Below are 20,179 nucleotides of genomic sequence, written 5' to 3'. Positions count from 1 at the left end.
CGATCATAACAGAATATTATTATTTATTACTACCTGTTCTAGTCGACTGGTCATACTTGGATCGAAATATGATACGACCACGACACATTACAAACATTTCCAATGATATACTTTATTTAACGAAACACAATTCTTACAAATATATCTTAAAAGTATTTCTGTATATTTACTTACTACCTAATTAGTATTTTGCGAAAATGATAGATAACCATAAGACGGATGACCAAATACTTACATCTGGCAGTGGCACGTGCGTCTCGTATTTGTTCGAAACTCCGGGATGATCGACAATTCACAAATTAGTTTTCTGCGGAAATCTTTTACCAGCCACCTACACAAGCTTCACGTCGGTATCCAGTCTGTTCAGTGTCTCGCTGTTCCAGTAATGGTAATCGCCAACCGGTATCGGTAGAAAAATAAATTAGGAATGTTATAGAATTGGTAAATTCAATGTTGTATTGTTGTCGTGTTAATAAAATATATTGTGGCGAATACTGGCGATGACGATGCCGGATTTGATAAGATCACCGGGCGGCCATGGAATAAAAAAAATATAACACGGTAAATGCTTATCAACACCACGTCCTTATCAATCTTAACATACACGACCATGTGCGCGAGCGCGAGGTACTCGACTATTTCCTTATTATTAATTTGAAAATTCTTCGGTTTTAGTTTTTTGAACTTTCGTTAACGCATCGCCATTTCCAGTGAGTTCCATTATGAAAATAATGTTGAAAACAGTCGTCTATTTTATTATTGAGAAAAAATCTCAGACACACAGTATACACTAAGAATTTATTTGTTTTAATTTATTGTACGTTTGCAGATAACATCTAATATTTATAGTGCATTTTGAATTTATTATACGTTAAATAGCATTGTAAGCTATGGATCATCTACATACAATATTGGACAACACTCCTGGTCATGTCAGACCAGGGAATCAAGTTGATGTAAATTCATTTTTATCTGCTCGAAATCAAGAAATACAAGCCTTGCTCAAAGAAATTCGTAAGTCATTCAATTAAGTAAAAAATTTGGTATATTTCTACTTTACGGGACACCCTTTTTTTGTGTTTTACACAGTGATACTACCACTGCGCAACTGTTTTACATATAATTTTTAAGCATTATAGGTATTTAATGGTTATTACATAAAGTTAAAACTTCAATTAGCTATAACTTCGAAACTAAGTCCGAGCCCCAAATTCTGATTTCACCAACATTTTTTTTACCCAAAAAATTACTAAGTCCCCCAAAAATAACACAAAAAAAAGGGTGTCCCGTAAAGTAGAAAAGTTCCAAAAATTTAAACCTCTGCTGTTGCATTTTTGCTTGTACGTACTACGTACCTATAGTATATAGAAATATTTCTTAAACTTTTTGAGATCACCGAACACTATAAAATAATATTTTTTAATGTGGAACCCCCATGAAAATTAATATTAATAACTGATCAAAAAAAGAGGGTAGAAGCTTAGAGTAATAGAACCCCTACAAGTTATTTTTGCAATACACTTTAAGAAACACTGGTCTATAGGACCTCAAAGTTGTATGCAATCATATTGAAAAAAAATACATGCCTATTAGTCGAAGCAAAGTTAACATTCAAATACTAATCTATGCTAAAAAAGTTTGTTTTTATTTTAAATCATTAATTGTTATGGTATTATGTTAACTCACTAGCTATTATTTTTTATTGTTATTGATTGTATGAATTTTTTTAATTCTTTTTAGAGACCCCAAAAAAGTGCAATAAAATGATATTTCAACGTCTTCCAAAAAAAATGCGCCGTCGAGTCATGAGCACAACTGTAAAACGAATGCCTAAAGATTTAAGAGCTGCTCATAAAAAATCTGTACTTAAAAATATAAAACTGAAATTATTTTTATCATATTCAATATTTTGTTCAAATATTATTTAGATTGAAAAGCAAATCAATAAACATGTGAGGCGTAGAAAAGATTATAGGCGTAAACCCAAAAGTATGCGATTGGACTATATGAGACGTCAAAAAAATGGAAAATGGCTGGAAACTCATGTATGGTTTGCAAAACGGTTTCACATTGTACTTAAGGATGGATATAAATTACCTAAAAGCTCGCATGATAAAACTTATCGAGCCTGTTACAGGGCTATAGGAAATCACTGTTTAGCTCAGGTAAAGTACCAATATGACATAATATTATATAACATGTTTACTGTACTCATGTTTGTTATTTTATTCATTTAGGATGTATCTTACATCAGTTGTATTGAACTAAAAGGACCCTATAGTCAAATAATAGAAGGTTTAATGCACCATGTTAATCAAGAATGTGGACGTACATTTAAAGCTAAGTGTTATGAACAAGGAACTAGAGAAGGAACAATTTGCATGTTCAAAAATGGTGCTTATCCTTGTGGAGCTATTGGTAGGGTGTCATTTATTTGGGATACTTGTGTTCAAGACAAAATAAGAGCCGTGTGGATTTGGGCAGAACCTTCAATTTATGCACAGTTAGCAAAAGAATTACAAATTACATTTAATTTAAAGCAAAATGACTTAGATATTTTAGAGTCTGAACCTCCAGTTCTAAAAAAGCCTAAACTTTTAGAAATTATAAAAAAATCAAAGAATATATCAACTCCTGCAGTACAGACTCCTACTTTTATTAATAGTGCCATGAAAATGACTTTATTAAAAGATTCTTTGAATAGGCTAAGACTGACAGGACCATTGTCAAATAGTGTTTTGAGTCGTGTCCTATATCCTGCTGATTTGGTTAATTCAAACAGTTGTATTAATGAAAACTGGTGGTCATCACATTTGAATAATCTAAATGATTCTATTAATATCCAAACAAAACTTTGGGAATCTTTAAGTGGAGCTGATAGACCAGAATCATATCCATCAAATTGTGTAATTGGATTTCACACAGTAGATCCAAGGCTGATGTTTCCACTGAAAAGAACAAAAGCTTTGCCTATTTCGAAAGGTTTTTAAATGTTTATTTATATACTTATAAAATGTTTAATAAATAATTTAATTTGTTAAGAATGTTTGATTTTTAGATTTTCTACTAGAGGAAGACTATTCTTTTAAACTTCCCACAATAGCAAGTGTTTCTAAAATTTGGGATTTAAAGGTTCGAGATTGGTGTACGCAAAATAAGATGCCCAATTGTGAAATGAATATGTTACGTAGTAATTGTATTATTAATGGCAATGACAAAATTGCATTGGATAAACACTCGATGTCTATTATACCAATTCTTTTAATTCAACGACCTGGGCAGTATTATCCAATCACTAGACCAGGTTATTTAATTAAATTGAATATATTTTACTACAGAGTTAGTAAACCAAAAACTGATTTTTGTTTTAGGTTATGGTAGTGGCTGGGATATTGTCTTACCAGCTGGATGGGCAATGCCATTTTGGTTAGGTCTAATTATGAACGGATGTCAACCTGGAGGACTAAGAGAAACTACAACCATGGTACTAGAACGATGTTTGCCAAGACCAGACGAACCAGATACTGATGCTGGAAACCTGAGAGCTATGTTAGAAAAAGAAGAAGCAATGAAAAAACACTTTAGACTTCCTCCACAAATGCGAGTTAATTACATTAAGTTAGGTTTTCCGACTCCATTTCATTGTCCTTGGGACATTCTCTGTAATGAATGGATGTTAGATTCTAATAATAAATTTGTATTGCGAAATATCAAAGTATTAACTCAGCTACAAAATTTAACTTTAAATTTTAAAAGAAAAAATTGATGTGAACAATTTTAAGTCTGAATTCGCTGACTTACAAACTTGTTTAGTGCCTATTAGGCTTGAGTTATCACAGAAAGGCATTCTGAAACCTAATTCACACGTGTGTTTACCAACTCTTGATGATTTAAGTAATATTGGAGACAAATCTAACTTCGGTCCTTTAGAGAAAATGCACAAAGATTTGAATGCTTTCAAGCGTAAAATTTATCGTTTGGAACATAAAAAACTATTGAGATCCCTGAGACGTAAACGTGTGTTAGAAAAGAAAAAGAGAAACATTCTCTGCAAACGATTTAAACGGAAGGTATCTCCAACGTCACAAATAGTCAAGGAATATTTGAGCCAAATGAAAAAGTTGTGGATTCCTGAAGAACAAATGCCCTTAAAGCACAGTTGCAGTCGTGTCATTTTGGGTTTCTCATGCAATAGTCATTTTAGTTTTACTAAATCCAAATATGTTGGCATTGGTTACATACCTGGCCCTGCACTCTTGGAATTGTTTAATCTTTGGTCAGAGTCTAAAACAAATTTACCATATGTACTTGTCCGAAATCCCACTACTAATCAGTTTAAGTATGCTTTTCTAAGTATAACAATTTAATATAGAAAATAATACTACACATTTTTTTTAATGATATTGTGTTATTAATTAATTATTTTTGATAAAATGTTTAAATCAGTTTAATTGCATATAAAATAAATATAAAGATATATAATTAATTTTATGTTTTGCCATTTTATCACCTATAATACTATAATTGTATCGATAATACTTTAGAAGGTACCTTGACAGCTGACTTATATGTGAGAGCGAGGTTTTAGTATGCAGCAGGTGTATGGTGTATGAATCGTTAACGGGGGGGCGGACTAATGTTGCCGTCCAAAAAGTTAATGTTCCTTTATAGCGTGAAATGTGATTAAAGTAGTTAAAAAAATATTTACCTTGTGTCTAGACTCTGGTTAGTGACTGTATTAGCTTTATTCCGCAATAGACAATATTTTTTCAACTTCAGCTGTAGGTATTTCACCAGTGTTAGATATGGCCCAAACATTGTGGTCAGCAGAAAAATCTGAAGTATCTGTTACTTAGTTTCCTAGCCAAGTTTACATTCCAGTGAAAGATAAATCTCATATTGACATTCAAGTTTTCTCTGAAATCAACATTAATATTTTCATTTCACAGACCTAGGTAGAAAGTAGTGACACTGATCATTTAACATTTGACTGTAAATGATTGGTGGGTAGTTGCTAAATTGTAAATTCATTATATTATTATAAAGTAATTTTATTTTTCATTTAACAATTTCTATTAATCATTAAGGTAGAGTACACATAGATTATAAATCATACAGCAATCTATGAATTTATTGATACATTCTATGAGTTGAAGAAAATGAACCAAATCTTACACAAAACTATTAATTAATGAATTCAAGAATGTTGTATTATGTATTTTAATCAAAATAAAGTAGTATTTTTGATTTAATTTCTATAGCTTATAAAAAATTTGCTATTAATAATTAATTATATTTTTAAAAAAAGTTATTATTTTAATTCAATAGCAAATATTTTAAAAAATTTGATCATTATGTCTACCAATACATTATAGATAAAAATTATTTTCTTTTTTTATTATGTCAGTGACATAATAGTATTATATAAAACGACATATTGTGATATATCCTAGGAAGTTATTTATCAAACTATAGTCATAACAAAGGAGTTATATGCTTAACTTTTCAGTTTTTTCAATTAATGTACTAAGCAAAATATCTAAGTATCACTGACACATGAGCAACAAGTGAATACAATTTAAAAATCAACTGTTTTCCTAACATACATATTTTGTCAAGTTACTTAACCTTTTGAAAACAGTTAACAAATTTAACTGAAATTGTGATATTATTTAAAAAGCGTATACAATCTAAATCAGTAAGCTCAAAACCATAAGTATTTAATAAGATGAATATACATTTTAAGTCCATAAAAACAGAAATACTGTAAGTATTATAGTACAACATTATTGTAAAAAACACTTGTTACAAAAAAATTATATAAATAATAATAATTTTATTTCTATAAAATTATAACTTTTAAGTAAAATGTTATATAATAAGACAGTTGAATGCTGGTTAGTTTTATAAGCATCCATACATAGCCTCAAAAATAAATATATTTAGTTAATATATACAACATGCCCAATATGGTACACAATTTGTATTTATAAGCAATTGTAATTAAACTTGAACCGGCAATAATTAATTATTGCCTCCAGCAATCAAACATATTTGTACAACTTGTAACATTGAATAAAACATTATTGGTAAAAATAAGAACATTTCTTAAAATGTATTTGTATAAATAAATAAATATAATATAATAATTATAATAAAATAAAATAAAATAAATAATATAGAGCAAAATTATTTATTTATTCGCTTAATATCAATTGACATTTAAAGATTGTTCTAATATTCTGAATACGAATCAATGAATATAAACCAAAAATTACATATTATAAATATAATGTGGTTATGGATAAAAATGACAATCATAAACATAAGCATTCAATATTTTTTTAAGGAATTATTTTGGTATTGAACATAAAAAAAAATAAATAATAATATTAAATCTAATACTTGAAGTTTCAAACTAGAAAAATATAGTAACTTTTGTTAAAAGAGAAATAAATAAATAAAATAAAATAAAAAACTTGTTAGAGTAGAGGCAGCAAATCAAAAAAAATTATTTTAATTTTGTACATTTTTATTTTGAGTAGCTAAAAAAATCTCACTCTTCAATTTCTTCTTCGGTTTCTGATAACAATTCTTTTTTAGTTTCTGGAACATCCAATAATACATTTGTGTCATCTGGAAGTGGGACGGAATTTGGACTTACTGTTGTCTCTTTCAATTTGTTCTAAAATCCATACAAAATATAACATTAAAAATCTTAGACAAAGAAATAACATATTTTTTTTTTTTTACATTCACGGTAGACTGAATATAAATTAAGAATGCAATGTTAATTAAAGAAAATAGCAATTCATGCAATTATAATGTCAAGCATCACAAATTTTTTGATAATTTAGTATTTTACTAAAGTATATGTCAATCACAGCAATAGATAAGGAAGGTATAACAAATTACTAACTAATACCAATAGACAGTCAATAAAATAAAAAATGTATTTATTTAAATTTGATAACATTTATAGTTAGGTTTAATAATGTAATAATTATTAAATGTATGGGTTATTCATAATTTATAATTTATTGTTATTAAAACTTAAAATCACAACTTAAAAATAATTGTGAAATAATAAAAGTTAAAGCAATAGACAATTTGAATTAAATTGATTTATGATAAAAAATTTTAATAATAATTGTGTTTTAATAAAATGAATTTTGAAGTACTAGCTTAAATGAATTTTTCTAAGTAACCGACATTAAGAAACTAATATTTTGAAAAGGTTATAACAATGATTCAACTAAGATTTATTGTTGGAGGAAGTTATACAGAGTAAAATCTATATTTCTAGGGGCAATTTACAAATATACAAAAAGAAAATACTATTATAATTTTGATATCATAAATTATGTTACAACTCCCTTATCCTCAAGTGGTTATGAAACTTTTTTAGTTTTTGTTTTAATCAATATCACACATAAAACTTTTAGATTTTATGAATTTTTTAAAAAAATATTATGTTAATAAGTGCAAATAATATTGTATAATTATTTATTAGTGTAGTATTATTCAAAAGTGTGCTAATATTAAGCACTACTAATTTTTGTAGTGAAAAATTAAAAAACACTGTTAGAAATTCAAATTATTGAATTAATAGGAGTCATTTGTTAAAAAGATATTATAATATTTTTCATTTAATTGCTTGTCACCTGTGTGTCAAGCGATTCATTATCACTGTCTTCATCATCAGAAGTCAAAGGTTCTTGTTGTTCTTCATTTACTTTTTCATTTACAGTTCTATGAACGGTATCAATTTAAATTTAAAATTATTCATCCAATAAAACAGTTGGATGAGTACACAATTTATTCAATTTTTAGTGTCATATAAATTTTTAATTTCTTTTAAACATGCCAACTGAAAAGTATATACTAATTTCTAATACAATATTATTTTGTGATAATAATAACAATTTTATTTATAATGCATTAAATTGAATGTAAACTAAATAGTAATAAAATAATTGTATTATAGGGTAGAGGATTTAATATTTGCAATACCTAATTAATTTTTTTTTTTAAATAATCAAAGCAATAAACATGTACCCATACTTTAGAATAAAATTGAAAAGTTAAATATTTTTAAAAATTTACCCATCATTTGTGTCATTGTCTTCATTTGTAGTTTCAACTTTAACATCTTCCTAAAAAACAAATATTAAAGGATTAGTAAAAAGTAAATTTATTATAACAATATTTAATTATTTACCACAGTAGTTGAGCCATTTAATTCTTTAGGAGGACTTTTAGTAGAAATATCAAAAAATTTGTCCAACTCATCCAATTCATTAGCCGTGTCAAAATCATCATAGTCCTGTTTAACATATCATTGTTTATTTAATAAAAAACCTTTACATATTAGAAAATCCGAAAGGTACAACCAGTTTTACTTAGTTGTCCCATTAAATAATAATTGTGATACCTATTACTTATTCAAAACATTTTTTTACATTAACAAATTCATAATATCATACTAGGTAGTATAAAATATAGTTTTCAACTAACAGTTAATTTCTCAAAGGAATATTAGAAACATAATAAATATGAAATATGTACAAGGTTTAAAAAATATAGAACATGACAGGACAGAAAAGTTTTTTAGAATAATGAACTAGACATTTCCTAATATGGTAAATAATGATTTCTCTCCCAGAATTTGTTACCATCTAATATTTAATAAGCTGGCAACTTTGTCCATACATTACAAGGCTGTGCATTTTAATAGTATTAACCGTGTTGTTCTTATATTGTCTATAACTATTTAAGTATACCAACATTCCAATTGCACGACTAATATTAAGTGCGATTGTTTGATGTGATATATACACATCTGACATCATTGAACTAACCCCGCAATAAACATCGTCGTTGAATATCTGCGGTGGCAAAGCATTTTTTGAACCGTCCTTGGTCTTGCTGTTGGTCTGCATGTAAGCCTTTTCGTCCTCTTTCCCTGGTTCGGTGATGTCCACCAGGTCGTACGTTATGCTCTTGCTGTCCAATATCATGGTGACTCTCTGTTGTCGTTTCTTCACCTGCAACCGCACAGCGTGTAAGAGACCAAAATGATCAAAAATACGTCGGGGGGACGTCCGTCTGACGCCATCGTCGTCCGCGCGTGCGACTTACCTCCTTGTTACCCGATATGCCGGACATGTACACTTTCACCACCATTTTCGGAAGATCTATTATTGTATTTCCCGTCGCGTATTCGTGGACAGTGTGGGCGACTATTAAAATCGCACGGTGGCGAAATAGGAATATCGCGGAAGACAGCGGTTGATCAAGAATTCAGCGATGTATTAAGGCAGAACGTCGTCTGTCGGCACTCGGTCGGTCGTGAACTTACTCGGGAGTCGGGACGTCTTGGTTTTTCCTAATCAGAAATTCAAAGAGGGTTATCAGTGATCGGTGATTGTCCGTCGGAGGAGGAGGGATTCTACAACTGCGGTACTGATGCGCGTGCGTGTTGGACTGCGGTTATATCTGTAGGTACAAAATACAAATTTGATAAGCTGGTTATTAGCATTTAGCAGTGCCGTGGCCGAACGGATGGTCTTAGGCGTCTGTCGTGCTTGACGCTTGTGGACCACGGTTGTAGTACAGTACCACACGAATACTACTACAGCACTACACGAGTACACGACCGTGCTACGAATGCTACGACTATAATAACAATGATATTATTATTGTCGTATTTACTATTTATTATTTAATAGGTCCCCCGTCCTGTCACTGTGTTACCTGATATTCTGATCCAATGTATATATTTGTCTTAAGGTCGACCATTGTTGAATTGTTGTCGATGTGACGATACGGCTTTATATAGTTAGCTGCAATTATTATTTATTACAATTTATTATGTCCACGTGTAGTATCTATTATGGCTATAATATAAATAGGTACCTCATCTACCGCTGTGACTATTCGCTTTTGTTTTATTCAAGTAATTTTATACATAAAAGGTAAATCGTTTTTTTTTCCTTTTGTTCTGTGCACAAACAACAATGTCGTTATTACATTTCTTTTTTATGGCTTATATAATTATATATTATTTAGAGGATAGGACGGATAGGTAGGTACATGGGCGATACTACGATAGACACATGGCTATACCTACACGGGGTGTACCATTTATCATAAAAGTAAAAGACACTCATTACCTATTTCAAAAAACAACAACGTTTTAAAAATATTTCTTTTGGATTAGTTATTATTAGTTATTATTTAGATTGGTTAGAACAAAATTATATTTTTTACTATTTTTTAACGTTTTAACCTTTTAAGTTCCTTGTTAGCTCTAATGAATGGCAACATACATTTTAGCATTTTAGATTCTGAGTCAATTGATTTTACAATGATGGGTGTTTTTTTATATTTTTGTGTTTGTCTTCATTTTTTGGGGCAGTAAAAATGCTTTGATTTTCTACTTCAGCGTCTTTCCTGGTAGGAAAGGAAATTTAGTTAGTACTTTGGGGGTCAAAAGTAAAAAATTAAGGAAAAACTAAGATTTTTACGCAAACGGACAAAACCCGTTTTTAAAATAAATCAATTTTGTTTTTTAATGTAGGTAACTCAAAAAACATAAACGAAAGGACTTACAATTTTCACCGAATGTTTATTTTATAATTTTTTACACATGATAATATTTTCAAAATATTTGACTAGATTGATCCTTATTTTCTTTGTTAAATTTTTAATAAAACTTTATCTCCAACTTTAAAGACACTATTTGCATGAGAACGTTATACGATATTTTTTGTAAATTATGAGCGCGTCGAACGTTTTTTGACTCATTGTCTTGAATTATGTCAAAACATTGAAAAGGTAAACTATTATATTTGTGCGTACCGTCTACCGATATCATCAAATTATTAAATAACTTTTATGTCACCATTAGGTATTATAGAACACATTGTGCAGTATGTGGGGAAGGTCACCTAAAATTATTTGAGCAATACCAATTTTTTTTTATGATACAGGCCACTGCAGACATTGTGTGTTGTGAAAAATGAAAATTAGAATTAATTAAAATTAGGAGTATTATAATGTTATAATAATGAGTGTCATAAATCTTAATAATTGGTAGCCCCCCCCCCCCCACCCGTAAAAAAAACTTGTAATAGCCCCCGTAAAGTAAATTATTCATTTGTTTCCTAAAATATTAATAAATCTTTAACAATTAAACTGTATTTCTTACTTTATTTGGGGGGAAAATTAAAAATGTTTAAATCTAATTTTTATTTAAACTTTACAATTATTTTATATTGTCTATATAATGAATATGGTAAATATCATTTAGCTTTATGCCTGTATTTGTATTAGGGAAACGATTTATGTTGGTATATTAGTAAGATTATTATATATTGCCGATGTCATCATTCAAAACAAACATCGTTTATTACTAGCCTGCAGCGAGTAGGTACGCAATATTAGGTATATTATTAATCGACCAGCATCAACTGGATTTCGGGACCGTTTATTTTTCCAAACACCATTATTATTATTATTATTATTATTGATATACCAACTGTACTTACGCAGAGGTAAGTACCTACTATATAATTGTATTTTAATATTTTAACGTGGATTTATATATTGATCTCAATTATATACTGTTGTAAGTAGGCTGTAGCCTGTAGGTACTCGTTTTATACTTTTATAGGTGAAGTTTTTAGATTCTGATTGGAGCGATCAATGTGTATTGCTATTTTACAATTATTGTGTTTTGTGTATGTGTAGGTTATAGATACCTTGCGTTTTATAGTAGAAAAAATGCTTTTATCTTCAAGATAGGGGATGATTTTTGATAAAATTGGACCTATATAGTTGATTGATGATACTTTTAAAAAGCGAAATTGAAAATTAAAAGTTATTTTCTTAATAATTAGGAAAAACGACAAAAAATTAGGAAAAACTTTTTATCAGCATCTTCATAATATACATCGTATAATTATTATTAATTTTCAAATGGCTTTTATAGACATTTTAAATTTTATTTTTTTTCCTTTAAATTTCGATTGATACATTTTCACTAGGTCAAAAATTTAAAAATTCAATAACAGGTTCCACATATTTTTTTTACTACTTCATCTTCGATCATAACTTCAACTATTTTTAAATTATTTTTTAAACACGCGTTACACAATTTTTGTTCAAAAATAATTAAATAACAGAACGTTTTTTTTAAATTATAAATCATTTTATGTAGTTCGCCCCTGTTTATTTATGTGACGTTTCAAGAATAGGTATCCTACATTTCAGCATTATATACAATCCCTATACGGCTATACATAATATTAAATTTCATTATTTTCTGATCTATGAGTATTGAGTATATACCTATATAGGCTATATGAGTATATCATATTATATTTATAATGAATATAATAATTCATTAACTTCATATTATATTATATGTGTCTAGCACAGTGGCGTTCTCAGGAATTTTCTATGGGGTGGGTTCTGAAAATTTACTAGAATTTTCTAAAATTGTATTGCACCCTAAATCAACGCAATATGACTTGCTTGTGCCTGTGAAGGGCCTGGCGTAGCACCTTTATATTTTGAAGCTATAGAACATCACGATATATAATAATATTATGATTTTTGTTTTTAGGTTTCTCTCGGCTGTCGTACGGAAGAACATAAATTTAAATTGATCTATCTAATCCTGCACGGCTGCACGTGCATCGAATATAATATATTATAATATATAATATAATATAATAGTTGAGCGATTAATATTGGTTGAAACCGTCTACGCGTAGGTATAAGCCCGAAATCATACTTATGAAATCTAGCCAATCTAGGTAGTCAAAAAACGTTTTCGCGGACGAGTGAAGCTTTAAGAGGAAGCGAATATATTCCACTCGCGGGTCGGACAAACTTCGCATCGCCACAATATGTATCATATTATGTTATAGGTATAGGAAATTTCGTTGTACGGCCGGTCGATTTGATGCATGCTTGTACCTGATCTGCCAGATTAACAAATGGCAACCAATATACAAATAAATATTGTATAATATAAACTATCAGTGGCGCCGAAGTCCGGCCCGACCTCTTTTTTTAAAAATGTGGCCGGCTGGCATATTTTATTTACTTCATAACTTTAATATGAGCATGAGTATATTTAAACCATGGTTATGAATAAATGTATATTAGGGTACCTCTATATCAAATAATTAAGATATTGAGGCCGGGAAGTTTTAAAATTGCCCGACTACGTTTTAAAAACTTCGGCGCCACTGTAAACTATTAATAGATATATAGGTAGTATAAGGAGGTACTCAATAAAGATTAAGCTATATTGTTTGTGATATTATTATATTATTATTTAAAACAAATAAATTCAGTTTTATTTCAATTTCGATAATATCTAATAAGTATTAACGGCATTTGACGTAATAGTCTAGTTAATCTGCTAAGAACTATAAATATACATGCAATATGAATCGTAAGAAATATTTTAGATTCTGAGCGGAGCGAGGAAGCTAGGGGTTTTACGATAGGGTTCAATTTTTTTTCCTGTACCTATACAAAATTTCTACTAGAATGAGTGCTTTGATATCACCATATAGTATCTTATATTTTAGAAAATTAAAGATGGTATTTTAAAGAGATCATTTTTCGATTTTCTCAATAGCTATTTAATGCCACGGGAAAAACCACCGATAAATTACAAAAAACCACTAAAAACGGTATTTTAATTTCTAACGCTTTGTTTACCTCTACTTACAGAAACAAATAAAAAATTGTGATCAATTTAAAAATGTATCTTTGTAACATGAAGCTATATGATATATTGATATAACTGTATTATAGATACCTATACCTTATGTAACTAGGTAACTATGTTTCTAATATTGTTGTTATTTATAATATTACCTAATTCCAACTTACAGGTTATAATAAACTCGATAATAAATAATAACAATATAAAATATCCTATATAAAACTAACCAGGAATAGGTTATAGTAGGTACTGCAGACAGTTGTAGTGGCACCTATTGTACAAGTTATAGTATACATATACTAGTAAACTACACTTCTATAACCCGTGTAAAATTATATAGGGAACTCTGACTGGATGTACATATATTTACGAGTTTACGATGTAGAGTTCTAACTTCTAACTATATAATAAAAAATAAAAAACAAACATTATTGACTTATATTTCCACTAGGGTGTGTCATATTTAAACTGTGGTAAATAAGCTATTGAGTGTAAACCCCTTTTCGACTCATAATATAAATTGGTAGGTACCTATATCTATCTACATAGTTAACTTCAATATTGGGTGTGTCTAAATCGTACAATAATACTATAATACTCTAGTATTATAGGACATAAGTATATATTTTATTTTATGCTTGTAGTATGGTGGCTGGCGGGATGTACATATTATAATATTATATAATATTGTACAATAATATATTGTATTATTAATTATGTATTTATATATGTTATTAACCTATTCAGTTCATGCTCGGCAATTTCCAAGGAAATCCTATGCTGCAGCGACCAAAACGGTAACCTCTTCCATGGAATCCATCTCAAATGTTTTATCAGAATTTATTTCTAATTTTAACTCTTTAATTACTCCACTAATTAATCTCCTTACCGAGATTGTCAACAAACGTTTCTGTCCATACTCCATAGGGTACAGGCTTTTCCCTTTTTATCTATCTTTTCGTTGTATATCAGACCATACCTACAATATTACTTATCTTTATTTACTTTAGTTTATATAAATACGTTGTTATTTTATCTATCTGTATACATTTTGCTCATGCTAACAAACATCATTAATTTTATATGTCATACTATATTTTAATTGTTGAGCCATAATAGTTATTACTGAAGGCTAATAATAAAAAAAAAAAAAAAACCTATTCAGTAGATTTAGCTTAACCATTTAGGTACAGTTAAGCCTAACTACAAACTATGATTTTTTTTTTATTGTTTATCGTTTTATTAGTTTTATTATCTGTTTTATATAAAATAAATATAATGCTATTTTCAAATGAATTTTTTATCTGTGACTATTCATATAACTATTAATACAGATAATATATAATATTCAATAAACCTATACTTAATATTCAAGACGTTGTCGCAAAATCATGGATTAAAAGAAATAAAGTCTTAATTAACAGTATATTTATTTTTTTATTACCTATTAGATTCACTTTAAGAACATATTATGGTAGAATAAATTATATTATTGTTTAGACCAGGTGTCAGCAATTGGTGGCCTGTGGAAGGGAAATAACTGGACAGTATTATATTTATACGAATTATATAAATAAAATGTGTGAAATTCCACTGGGCACAACTCAATACATAAAACAAAAATAGTATTATGATGTATTGATGTCCACGATTTTCTATTATAGTATTTAAACAATATATAAAAGTAATTAAAAAATTTAAATGATCGACAAATGAACGCATTCATTTTTTCAATGAACGTGAACGAATTCAATTTTTTAGTGAACGTTCTTGATCACTGCAGGTAGGTATAGACATAGACACGATTTAAGATATACAGGTTGCGTATCGAACTCCCATAATTTGACCGGTGAACTGTCTATCTGAAACAGCTGGTCCCTCTACTACTAGCGCACCGAGTGGACAAGTTTTTAGTTTCTATTCCGTAATATTTTATAGCAGATAACTTTGGCTAGTGGTTGCTGGTTACTGTTTACCATTTTGTAAGAAGCTATTTTAAAAAGCTGGACTTTTAAATAACTAAATTAATAATGAATATACATTATGATATTATGATATTATATGATATTATGTAGAATATAATCAGGATTTAAGATATCTCATAATTCATATCGCCATGAATTAAATCAGTATAATATACCTATATAATAATGAAATATTGTATTTTAATTTTTATTCATGTTAGCATATCATGAAAGAAATGCAAAAAAACGCGGTAAATTTTACCCGGGGTTTAGTACGCGAAACTGATTAAGATAATGAATAATGATATTAATATATTTAAACCACAACGAGCGCTAGTGATCGGGGGCCTCAGCTGTTTCAAAAAGACGGTTCACCAGTCATCATAAAGCACTATTCGTTATAGGCCGATGTTTAACCTGTATATCTTAAATCGTGGACATAGACTAAAGAAGTAGATAACAATTTGTAACTAACAAATATTAACAAAAAAAATGTGCACAAAACTACTGCAATGGTAGTTTTTTACCTCTAAGAAAATGTCGATCATCTTCGATGCTTCCATGAATTTTTCATCAAATTCTTTTTCGTCTTCCTCCTTGTGGAAGACGTATCCGTGTTTAAAAAATCCAATTATGCCGACTGGAGGAGACGGTACATGTTTTGATAAATCATCCGCATTCTCGGTGGACCCATATGATTTCGCTAAATAATAAATATTAAAGAATTATTTGGTAAATCCCATCAAACACTTATCACCGACTAGCTTAGTTGGGTAAAAGATCTTTTACATGTAAGAATTGAATCGGGACATCGCCATGTACATTCACAAATTTTTCTACATCTAAATGGTTTTTTCTTTCTCTGGATGGATTTGTTACAACATTCAACCTATATTTCCAGGTCTATATAAATACGAACATACATGACGTACATAATATAGTATTATAAATATTATTTTACGCAGTCGTTAAAATATGAATATTTTATATGTTTTTTGGATTATTTCATATATTTATTAGCTTCTTTATAATATTATCAATTTTTAGATTATTTGTGAGGTTCTGAGCAGGGGCGGACTGGCCTGGTGGGACACCGGGACAAATCCCGGTGGCCTGGTACAATAATAGATCAAATGGCCTGATAATATTTTAGAAATTAAAAATATAGTACTTCTGAGCGAAGACTCCCTTCCTTTCGAGGCACTCCACCTCATCTTCAGTAGTGCTTCCCAAGTGCAAGGATATAAACTAAGAAATATTTTTACTTACTATTACTTATTAGTCGGAATAATAAAGCTAATTGAACAGCCGTTGTTAAAATTATTTGTAATATAAAATTAAACATTATGAATTCAGAATTATAATAAAAATATGAACAAGTATATAATAAAACGTAATACAGTAAATTACAGTATGTCAGTTAATGTATAAAAATTCTATAAACATAAATAGAAATTATTGTCATAACATTAGGCAGCTGATTTGTCTTTAAACTTGATACGTAGAAAAACTAATGAATTGCCAGATGCCCAGATGTACACCTAATTTAATGATTTTTTTCAAAATATTTTTATACGTTTTAGGTTTCTAAAATAAAAGAATTATTAAAAATTTTAAAAGAAGTATTATCTATCTATATATATAAGAATCTAACTTGATTTTGGAGACGAAGGAAACCGGTTTGTTTGTTTATTTATTATTGTCATTATTATTATTATTAATTATTTATTTATTTTTTTGCACTTGCATTTTTCCATTTGAAATATATATTATTCATTGAACAAATAATTTATTGTTACATTTTTTTCTACCTCATCTCTATTTTATAATAAAAAGAATAAAAATTAAACACTCCAGTGGTTGAATTCAAAATGTAGGATATATAATTTTCAGAAATTAGCAATAACAATAACTACAATATGTAATTATATTATTTTATTTGTATAGCCAAAAAATAGTCATATGTTTTTAAATTAAATAATAAAAAAACAATTTCTTCCGGAGAAAGATCGGGCAGCTAGTAAATTATAATAGATACTTATAATGTATTATTTGAACAAATTACTATTTTTAATATTTTAAAATTAGAAACTTAAGACAGGTGTCAGGTGCCTATGCCATATTACACAATATCATATTATATTTATTATTATTCAATCTGCAATAAATAATTTAATTATTTTAATTTTTCAAAACATACTCGCAGAAACGGAATAAATGTACAGATTTATTACTTAGATGTTAGGAAAAAAATTATGCGAGTACATATAATATTATAATACAACCAAACCAATAGCAATTGTTGTTGATTAAATTAAAATCAAATTAAAAAAATTTTAACTCATTAATTATTTTTAGAATCAATTTAAAATTTAAAAATGCCTATAAATATGCAAACTATATAATAATTAATAGATTATTGATGTATTTAGACAATTTTGCAATACCCGCTATTTAGTGTCATGATTTTTATTTATGCCTATCAACATATTCCATATTGGAGTATAAATCAATATATTTTAGTGGAACTAATGCAAAACACAGCGGTATTACATCTAATAAAAAATAAAATAATAATTGTTAAAACAAGAAATGTGTCTGAGCTGCGTATATAATATGTACCTAAATTAAACGGTTTCAAATATATTTTGTGATTATGAAGTACAAAGTGCATATTTTATTATTATTAAACATTCATCATCGGATGAAATCAATAACCTTGCATAACCTTGTTTTTGATAAAACCTGTAAATACATTTCGGGATTTAATGAATCCCTCAGTATATTTATGCTACTTACACATTACACACATATAATTGTCACTATCTGTAATAGGTTTTCTGTCTTAAAATTTACGATCAGACGCGGTTAGAGAAGCTAACAAACGCTTTTTTAGTTTTAATCGGTCTAATGTTGATTTAACTCCTTTTTAAAATTTAAATGATTTAATATATCTCACTCGTTTTTTAAACACTTAATCAGCAAAGATGACAACAGACATGTCTTCCATAAAGTCGTCTCCGGTGACACACGTATTGTTCACACTGGTGTTTTTAGTGTCTGGCCTTACTGTCAACTTGTTACAGTTATTATTTTTTATAACTCTGTGGCCACTAAACAAGGATCTTTTCAGAAAAATCAACTACTATTTTTCATACATTATTTACTCAGGTATATATACATTGATAAGTTATTTTAGTTATCATAGTACAAATTAATTTTAATAAAATACTAAATTTATTTATAGATACTTACTTAAGCAACCTTAAAAATTCGTGAATAATGGATATTCAATTTTTCTTTAATACCTACTTATACAAATTAACCTACAATGGTTAAAAAAAACGATTTTTCATAAGTTATAACATAGGTATATTATATAGGTGTACCTATACATATTTTGATATTAAATTAAAATTAAACAATATTTATGTTTACATTCTTACTTAAACAATACCACCAAAACTCGTTATCACTTATCAATGAATCTTTAATTTTACTTTTATACTAATAAAATTCAATCGATAACAACGGTTGAAAAATTACGATTATTAATTATAACATATAATATTATACCTATAATTTTTTACTATTTAAAGTTTTTTTTTTTTTTACAGAACTCGTTTTCTTGTCCGATTGGTGGGCTGGTATACCGTATTACTTTTATATAAACAAAGAGGATTACAAGTTCTTCGGCAAAGAACATGCGATATTCATCATTAACCACAAATACGAAATTGACTGGCTAACTGCTTGGGTCGTACACGATCGAATCGGTGGAATTCTTGGGGTAAGATTTTAGATTCTGAGTGAAACGATGAATGTATTGATTTTACAATGATGTGTGTTTTTTTATTTTTTTTTTTTTTTGTGTCTGTCATTACCTTTTAGGACAGTAAAAGTGCTTGAATTTTCTTCAACAGTATCTTTTCTGATAGGAAAGTGAATCTACTTGGTACTTTGGGGGGGTCAAAAGTAAAATTTTTTCAATAGTTTTCAAAAGCGCCGTGAAAAACAAAAGAAAAATTAAGGAAAAACTTGAATTTTTACGCAAAATCTGTTTTCGAGAAAATTGATTTTGGTTTTTGGTGTTACTTTAAAACAAATGACTGTAGATACATGCAATTTTAACTGGTTGTTTATATTTCCATTTTCTATACATGATAAAATTTTCAAAATATTTTGATTTGTTTTGAACTGTTTAGGAACGTTTTCAGTTTCCAATATTATTCGTTTTTTTTTCTATGAATGTCAATAAAACTTTATTTATTGAGTAAAAATACTTGAAAATTTAATACAAGACTCCTACTATATTTTTACAATGAGATTTGAAAAATATTAAAAATCCTTAGTCACAGTTTTTTTTTTATTAGCATTTAAAGTTCAAAAATTGACAAAATATGTAAAAATCACGAAAATAAGCAAATTATTTTGAGTTAATAATTCGTAAAAATTTTTATTTTTA

At 28.3% G+C, this 20,179-nt stretch overlaps 4 protein-coding genes across 6 annotated transcripts in view; 2 read left to right on the top strand and 2 right to left on the bottom strand.

The window, feature by feature from the left end:
* LOC100188938 (dolichyl-diphosphooligosaccharide--protein glycosyltransferase subunit 4) overlaps positions 1-497 on the bottom strand; it is an 11,795-nt gene extending 11,298 nt beyond the window's left edge. Inside the window, exon 1 of one of the 2 annotated variants that reach the window (XM_029486144.1) lies at positions 236-497. The gene's annotated coding sequence lies outside the window, so the exon portion shown is untranslated. 2 annotated transcript variants of the gene reach the window in all.
* A 94-nt stretch (positions 498-591) lies between these two features.
* On the top strand, positions 592-4,428 carry LOC100165816 (ribonucleases P/MRP protein subunit POP1). The gene is given in 8 exon segments (XM_016808062.2): positions 592-710; positions 830-1,014; positions 1,741-1,862; positions 1,929-2,165; positions 2,238-2,982; positions 3,059-3,304; positions 3,372-3,760; positions 3,762-4,428. Coding segments are annotated over 7 exon segments (2,469 nt in total). The 5' UTR covers positions 592-710; positions 830-890; the 3' UTR covers positions 4,368-4,428.
* A 1,267-nt stretch (positions 4,429-5,695) lies between these two features.
* Sh3bgr (SH3 domain binding glutamic acid-rich protein) lies at positions 5,696-9,368 on the bottom strand. Of its 2 annotated transcripts, NM_001162873.1 has the most exon segments (6): positions 5,696-6,685; positions 7,665-7,752; positions 8,107-8,156; positions 8,222-8,326; positions 8,862-9,047; positions 9,142-9,368. In NM_001162873.1, coding segments are annotated over 6 exon segments (603 nt in total). In that variant the 5' UTR covers positions 9,187-9,368; the 3' UTR covers positions 5,696-6,556.
* A 9,122-nt stretch (positions 9,369-18,490) lies between these two features.
* Positions 18,491-20,179, top strand: part of LOC100168710 (1-acyl-sn-glycerol-3-phosphate acyltransferase delta) — a 5,027-nt gene continuing 3,338 nt past the window's right edge. The window contains exons 1-2 of the mRNA XM_001944499.5: positions 18,491-18,885; positions 19,332-19,504. Coding sequence (XP_001944534.1) covers positions 18,702-18,885; positions 19,332-19,504 — 357 coding nt within the window. The 5' untranslated portion in view covers positions 18,491-18,701. The remainder of the gene's footprint in view (positions 18,886-19,331; positions 19,505-20,179) is intronic.

This window comes from Acyrthosiphon pisum, chromosome A1 (genome assembly GCF_005508785.2).
Source record: "Acyrthosiphon pisum isolate AL4f chromosome A1, pea_aphid_22Mar2018_4r6ur, whole genome shotgun sequence".
In the NCBI taxonomy this organism is placed as follows: domain Eukaryota; kingdom Metazoa; phylum Arthropoda; class Insecta; order Hemiptera; family Aphididae; genus Acyrthosiphon; species Acyrthosiphon pisum.
The sequence above is the reverse complement of the archived record's forward strand: the minus strand, read 5'-3'. Positions and strand labels throughout refer to the sequence as shown.